The sequence below is a fragment of the Ctenocephalides felis genome, unplaced genomic scaffold (assembly GCF_003426905.1).
Source record: "Ctenocephalides felis isolate EL2017-DRISC unplaced genomic scaffold, ASM342690v1 CF-g0.4_SCAFFOLD_01170, whole genome shotgun sequence".
Classification (NCBI taxonomy): domain Eukaryota; kingdom Metazoa; phylum Arthropoda; class Insecta; order Siphonaptera; family Pulicidae; genus Ctenocephalides; species Ctenocephalides felis.
This window is the reverse complement of record NW_020537324.1, coordinates 860,688-868,358: the sequence shown is the minus strand read 5'-3', so window position 1 is coordinate 868,358 and position 7,671 is coordinate 860,688. Positions and strand designations below refer to the sequence as shown.

The 7,671-nt window shown below is 28.4% G+C and overlaps 1 protein-coding gene across 1 annotated transcript in view; it reads right to left on the bottom strand.

The window, feature by feature from the left end:
- Nucleotides 1–460: 460 nt before the first annotated feature.
- LOC113365847 (breast cancer type 2 susceptibility protein homolog) overlaps nucleotides 461–7,671 on the bottom strand; it is an 8,345-nt gene continuing 1,134 nt past the window's right edge. The window contains exons 2-13 of the mRNA XM_026607392.1: nucleotides 6,157–7,224; nucleotides 5,003–5,957; nucleotides 4,015–4,748; nucleotides 3,408–3,708; nucleotides 2,986–3,222; nucleotides 2,770–2,917; nucleotides 2,390–2,554; nucleotides 2,097–2,301; nucleotides 1,803–2,029; nucleotides 1,550–1,733; nucleotides 1,357–1,468; nucleotides 461–1,244 (exon numbers count right to left, since the gene is read on the bottom strand). Coding sequence (XP_026463177.1) covers nucleotides 461–1,244; nucleotides 1,357–1,468; nucleotides 1,550–1,733; nucleotides 1,803–2,029; nucleotides 2,097–2,301; nucleotides 2,390–2,554; nucleotides 2,770–2,917; nucleotides 2,986–3,222; nucleotides 3,408–3,708; nucleotides 4,015–4,748; nucleotides 5,003–5,957; nucleotides 6,157–7,224 — 5,120 coding nt within the window. The remainder of the gene's footprint in view (nucleotides 1,245–1,356; nucleotides 1,469–1,549; nucleotides 1,734–1,802; nucleotides 2,030–2,096; nucleotides 2,302–2,389; nucleotides 2,555–2,769; nucleotides 2,918–2,985; nucleotides 3,223–3,407; nucleotides 3,709–4,014; nucleotides 4,749–5,002; nucleotides 5,958–6,156; nucleotides 7,225–7,671) is intronic.

Genomic DNA, 7,671 nt, shown 5'->3' with positions numbered 1-7,671 from the left:
ATAATAGCATGAATTACACTATAAAATGAAGGTCTTTATTTGTAAAAATAGAATATTAAATAGTTTCGGTCGTAAGCATTTACACAGACAAAATGCTACATGCAATTAGTGTTTCTCTGATCATAACCAAGCTTCAACTGATGTTCGTCATATGTTTCTGAAACAACTGTCAGATGAGTCCTGCAGCGCCACAGTGTCGTTTGTGACGAACTAAATCGAGAGGCAAATTCAAAATAGTAAATGAAAAAAATAATTTACTGTAAGAATTGTTTTAATGCTTTAATTTTATATTTTTTCAATTCTAGAAATAACTAACGAATTTATAACTATCAAAGTTTATTTAACATAATAAATATATAAAAATACAAAACAATTTTAAACTGTATAAACAATTATAAAAATATTTTATTCATAAGATATCACAATTCATTGTAGCATTTTATTTTATTAAAATGTTCTTTCATTCTAAGCTCAAAGGTGGACTTCCACTTTCTATATTTGTATTATTATTCATTTTATCCAGGATTGGCTTTGGAGGTTTAAAAGGTTTGGTAAACCTCTTAGTAGGAGTTTTAAATGAAACTGGAGATAATTTAGGAGGTTCAGGAAGAGTAGATAACATATCAAGCCTTTTTTGAACTGGTGGTGTTCTTTTACTTTCAACTTCCATATTTATTGATGGAGAATATTTTCTTTCAGGAGTAAAATTCGTCGAAGTATTAGGGGACATTTTTGATGCCCATAAAGATTGCTTACATTCATTTACAAATTGTTCCATAGTATTTTTTAAAGACAATTCAAAAGAATTGAAAACCTTTTGCAAATGTAGTTGTTGCGGATTTGCTGAAAATGTTGTCAAATCAGTTACATAGAGATAAAGTATTTGACGACCACTATTCTTATTTCTCCATTGCAAATTGCTACAAGCAAGTATTGTCTTAACAGCAATAAGTTTTTCATAACCATGATGCTGAATTCCACCCCAGAAGGATATTTCAATTATTTTTTTGTTTAAATCAGCTATAAATACTGATTGAAAAGAACTGGCATTGCGAAATGTAGATATATAGAATACAACACCAACTGTATCAATTTCATTAAAAACGGGATTGAAATTATTTTTGTACATATCTGTAATGCTTGTAAATGTACGAAATGGATAAGTTTTAAATCCAATATGTCTTTTATTAGAGATTATTTTAAATGATGCTTGTCTTCCAGCTGATATCTGTAAATCTCCATTTCTGAAATATTAATGCTTAATTTAAAATAGATAGCACATATATCCTCAAGTTCAATTTGGCTTCAAATACTTCAAACTTAATATACATATACATAACACCTAAAGTTAATTACCTTATACTTTCGGCAGTACAGTTGTGAGCTCTAATAAACTGATTTTCATTTAGGACATCACAGGTTAAAGCATTAGGTCTCCATATAGATATAATCACCGATTTATTATGAGCTTATAATTAAATAATATATTGATAAAATTTGGCATACCTTAGTTTAATTATCTTAATATAAAAATTAAAATACTACTTACTAGAAATGGAATTCTTGCAAAGAGGAACCACTCTAATTTTAAGAAGTTGTGAAGAACTCCTTTTTGATGTGTTTTCTTTATTTGTTATATCTTGCACCCTATTAAAAATTTCATTGGTAATATCATTTCGCTTTTTATCATAATGTTCCAGCATTAAATTTTTTTGTGAATCAGTCAGCTCATTCTTAAAAAAAAAAAACAAACATAAGTTTCACAGAATATAGTAATAGATTATCTGAATAAAGCACTTTACTTGTAAAGCAGAAGGATCATGAGATAATCTCATTAGTTCACAAAGTTCTTCCGCACATCTAATCTTATTTATATCTGTTTCATTAACAACAAATTTATTTCGTGCTTGTTCTAATAATTCCTGTTCATAAGATTTCCGAACTTGACTATAAATTTTTTCCATCTCTTCACTTTTTTTCCTTTCATATTCTTGAGCAAGCTTTAATTCTAATTTTTCAGAATGCATTGCTAAAATAATAAAACATTCACATTTGAATAATTTGGTTTTAGAATAGTTATAATTAATAAAAATTACTTGTTTTTCCATTGTGTTTTACTAAGTACATCATAGGATAACGCCTTACAATGACAAATTCAGTTAAATGTATAACACCGCCAAGATAATGAATGGTTCCTAAGCAAGGTAACATCGGAGGCAAGCCAGTAAACCCTAAGCGCATATCCCATCGAGCTCGGGTACTACTATTACTGAAAATCTGCAATCGAACATCTTCTGGAACCTAAATTAAAAATATTTAAACACCCTTAGCATAGGGAATGAAATGTTAATATTTACTCAAAATTATTTTACAATATTTTTTTTAATACCTCTAAAGGGTCACAACCTTGTAAACAATTTAATAAGACACTGCCTACAGTATATATTTTATCTCCAATTTTAAATTTTCCATCAGATATCATTTTGTTCATTAAGAGATCTATTTTAGTTCGAACACTGTACCATCCATCGCTTAGCTCTAGCTCATAAGAAATCTTTAACAAAAAAATTTATTTTATTGCAACTCAAAATAATTAAAATATTGAAATTATATCATGCATTATATCTGATATTCATTTTATTTCAACTTATCATAACTTTAATTTAATAAAAAAATAAATCACTTTACAATCTATAATTATTTATACTTATATTAATGTAAAAATAAACAAAGATTTTCTACCAGAAAAATAATTTCAAATTTAATTACCTGCTTATCATTTATAGTATCATTCAATTTACTATCAAGTTTATATATATCAGCACAGTACAATACCATTGGTTTCGATGGTGTGTCATCCGTTTGGAGAATCTTTTTAAGACAAGATTTTTCAGCTTCATCTACTTCTCTATCATATCTAATAAATCATAAATTCCAATCAAAATGTAATCCTATAAAACAAAATAAAACACAAAGCAAAATTACCTGTACTTCAACTGAAGCATTAGATTGTGGGGAGTGCATGCTTTATTCGCAAATAAATTAGGAAAACTTCTTTCCATGGAAGCAAGTTTCAAAATTATCCATTTGATATGATTCTTGACCCAAGTGTCGTTAATAATATTTGAATCAACTCCTGGACTTGTTAGAAAACTTGTCACTATTCTTTCTTGAGTGATATTGCTGTTTTCATCAAGAATTAATATGCTCCATCTCCGCATTCTATGCCAGATGTATTAGTTTTACAAGTAGCATTACTAAATTATATAAAAATAATAAAATTATAATAGTCTAAAAGAAGCCTATTCTTATTAATAATAAATACAAGATACAAGAGTATTATTGTATTTAAAAAATTGAGATTTGTTGTTGGAATTACAAAAAAAAAAAAAAAATCAGATATTAACCTGTAATAATCCCAAGCACTGAAGATAAAATCATCTATATTTTGTATAGATACATCAATAATATTTTTTTTCAAGTGAAATTTGTATAATAATGTATCACGATCATAGCTTTGTGGTACTGCACCATCAGTGTGCTTAAACCATGATACGCGATCAGTAGATCCAATTTTATTTGTTAAACTAGATCCTCTCAAAGGTTTGCAATCAATTTTTCTCCTTTTAATATGTTTGATCCTCATTTTTTGTTTTTCATAACTCATGTTTCTCATAGTACAAACATCTTCAGAAACTATCCTTTCATCTATTTTTGATATGATTTGGGTATTAAATAGAATCATTTCTATGTCAATTGAATTATTTTCAAATTCTACTTCTTTATTTTTTTTGCAAATGGTACAGAATAATCTAAATCCATATCAACTGCACGTCGTTTTAAAGAATTATCAACAACTTTATTTAATTCCAGGCTTTAAAGGTATTTTAAATTTTGATTGTAGTGCTTCAGTTGATTTATTTATTTGATTATTCAAATTTCGTTCTTTCGTTTTGTCCTCTGGTTTCTTTTTGAATAAATCTCTTGCTCCAAGATTCTTATTAAAAGTAGTACACTGCTGAATTTGCAACTCATTCTGTGTTGCATCAGCGTTGATTAGAACAGGTTGTAGAGTATTTGATACATCATTCAGAAAACTTGAAGGACTTGTTACTATTGAGCCTTTGAAAATTGAATCATCTATAAAAGACATTTCGTCTGCCATTAAAGCAGACGTACTCTCTTTAATTTCCTGGGATATACTAACATTATCTATATTATAAGTGCTAATATCATTATTTGTTTTTTTTATTATTTTATCAAAAAATTTACCATCTGATTTTGGAGCCTTATTTACAGAAATAGGTTTTTTCATTAAAATAGGTGATAAAGGTTGTTTATCATATAAATCTGTATCCTGTTGAATTTTTCCATCATGAAACTCATTATTGCTAGATGAACTTATATTATTAAATTTCCAAATCACTTTTGATTCAATATGTTCCTTATCAGTAATATCTCTTGCTTTATTTTTTTCTAATAAAATAGTCTGTATGTTAGATTCCTTATATTCATTCGACTCCAATACTTTATCATCATCGATTCTTGAAAATTTGCGTTTGGAATTGCGACAATTATGAAATTTCTCTGAAGATTCAATTGAACTATTTTTACATTTTTTTGAAGTTGATATATCAGTTTCAAATAATTTCCTATTTGTTTTCAGCCCACGATTTAAATTTACATCAGCATCTTCAGGGTAGCTCTTTGAATCTTTAGCTGAAATTTCATAACCATCTAAGTGTATACTGGTTTTCACTAAATATTTTTGTGAATTATCTACAAATTCATTATTTTTATGTGTATTATTGGAGAAATTATTATCTTCAAACAAATTTCTGGATTTTTCTAAAGCATTTTGAGAAATTGGTATCTGTTTACCATTACCAGATTGAAATCCAACAAAAGTACCTATTTTGTCCCTATTTAATTCTTTAGTATAATTTTCACCTTCATCTGAAATTTCATCGTCTTGAAAGAGTTTTCTGGATTTCTCTAAAGCATTTTCTGAAATTGGTATCTGTTTACCACTACCAGACTGAAAACCTTTAAAAGAACTAATATTTTTTCTCTATCTACTTCTTTAGTACAACTTTCACCTTTATCTGAAAATTCATCATCTTGAAAAAGTTTTCTAGATTTTTCTAAAGCACTTTGTGAAATCGGAATCTGTTTACCACTACCAGATTGAAATCCTTTAATAGAACTAGTTTTGCCTCTATCTACTTCTTTAGTAGAGTTTTCTAAATCTTTATCTAAAATTTCATTGTCCTCGAAAAGTTTTTTGGATTTTTCTAAAGCACTTTGTGAAATTGGAATAGTTTTACCACTACCAGATTGAAAACCCATGAAAGTACTAATTTTGTCTCTATCTACTTTTTTAATACAATTTTCATATTCTTTATATGAAATTTCATTGTCTTGAAGAAGTCTTTTAGATTTTTCTAAAGCACTTTGTGAAATTGGTATTTGTTTACCACTACCAGATTGAAAACCAACAAAAGGATAAATTTTGTCCCTATTTACTTCTTTAGTATAATTTTCACATTTATCTGATAATTCATTGTCTTGAAAGAGTTTTCTCGATTTCTCTAAAGCATTTTGTGAAATCTGAATCTTTTTACCGCTACCAGACTGGAAACCCATGAAAGTACTAATTTTGCGCCTATCTACTTCTTTAGTACAACTTTCACCTTTATCTGAAAATTCATCATCTTGAAAAAGTTTTCTAGATTTTTCTAAAGCACTTTGTGAAATCGAAATCTGTTTACCACTACCAGATTGAAAACCAACAAAAGTAACAATTTTGTCCTTATTTACTTCTTTAGTATAATTTTCACATTTATCTAATAAATCATCGTCTTGAAAGAGTTTTCTGGATTTTTCTAAAGCATTTTGTGAAATCTGAATCTTTTTACCACTACCAGACTGAAAACATAAAAGGACAATTGTTGTCCCTATTTGGTCCTTTAGTACAATTTTCATATTCATTATCAGAAATTTCATTGTCTTGAAAGAGTTTTCTGGATTTTTCTAAAGCATTTTGTGAAATTGGAATCTTTTTACCACTACCAGACTGGAAACCAACATAAGAACTAATTTTGTTCCAATTTGCTTCTTTAGTACAATTTTCATATTTTTTATCAGAAATTTCACTGTCTTCAAAGAGTTTCCTAGAATTTGTTAAAGCGTTTTGTGAAATCGGAATCTGTTTACCATCACTAGACTGGAAACAATTTTCACCTTCATCTGATAATTCATCATCAAGAAAAAGTTTTCTGGATTTCTCTAAAGCATTTTGTGAAATCTGAATCTTTTTACCACTAGCAGATTGGAAACCTATAAAGGGACAATTTTTGGCTCTATCTTCTCCTTTAGTACAATTTTCATCTTTGTCTGAAAATTCTTTGTCCTGCAAGTGCATTCTGGATTTTTTTAAAGCATTTTGTGAAATTGGAATAGTTTTACCACTACCAGATTGAAAACCTATGAAGGTACAAATTTTGTCTCTATCTACTTCTTTAGTGCAATTTGCATATTCTTCATCTGAAATTTCATTGTCTTGAAAAAGTGTTTTGGATTTCTCTAAAGCACTTTGTGAAATTGGAATCTGTTTACCACTACCAGATTGAAAACCAACAAAATGAGAAATTTTGTCCTTATTTACTTCTTTAGTATAATTTTCACGTTTATCCGATAAATCATTGTCTAGAAAGAGTTTTCTGGATTTCTCTAAAGCATTTTGTGATATCTGAATCTTTTTACCACTATCAGACTGGAAACCAACAAAAGGACTAATTTTGTCCCTATTTGCTTCTTTGGTAAAATTTTCATATTCTTTATCAGAAATTTCACTGTCCCCAAAGAGTTTTCTAGATTTTGCTAAAGCATTTTGTGAAATGGGAATCTGTTTACCGCTACCAGACTGGAAACCAACAAAAGAACTAATTTTGTCCCTATTTGCTTCTTTAGTACAGTTTTCATATTCTTTATCAGCAACTTCATTGTCTTCAAAGAGTTTTCTACATTTTGTTAAAGCATTTTGTGAAATCGGAATCTGTTTACCACTACCTGTGTGGAAACCAACAAAAGGACAAATTTTGTCTCTATCTTTGGTAGAGTTTTCATCTTTAGCTGAAATTTCATCGTCCTCAAAAAGTTTTCTGGATTTTTCTAGAGCATTTTGAGAAATGGGAATTGTTTTACCACTACCAGATCGAAAACCTATGAAAGGACAATTTTGGTTTTTAGTATAATTTTCATCCTTATCTAAAAATTCATTGTCTTTAGATTTTTCTAAATATGTTGCAATTTTGCCATCATATTTACTGATTGGATTCTAAATTCATTTGAATTAGCTGGTATTTCATTATTCTCTGGGATGTATTTTTTCTTCCCTTCATTGGATGAATTTTTTGAAAAATCTTCAGGATCTGATATATTTTTATCATTTGCTGATTGAAGGTATCCAGAACTTTGTTCATTGCTTAGGCATACTTGTTCACTACTAATAGGAATTATGTTGTCTGAGGAATCATTATCCTCAAATAATTTTTTGGATTTTGTTAAAGCTTTCTTTGAGATTTTATGTGTTTGCCACTAGCTGATTGAAAACCAACAAATCCAGAGTTATTAATTCCAAGGCCAATATCACTTCCATCAGCCAGGGAT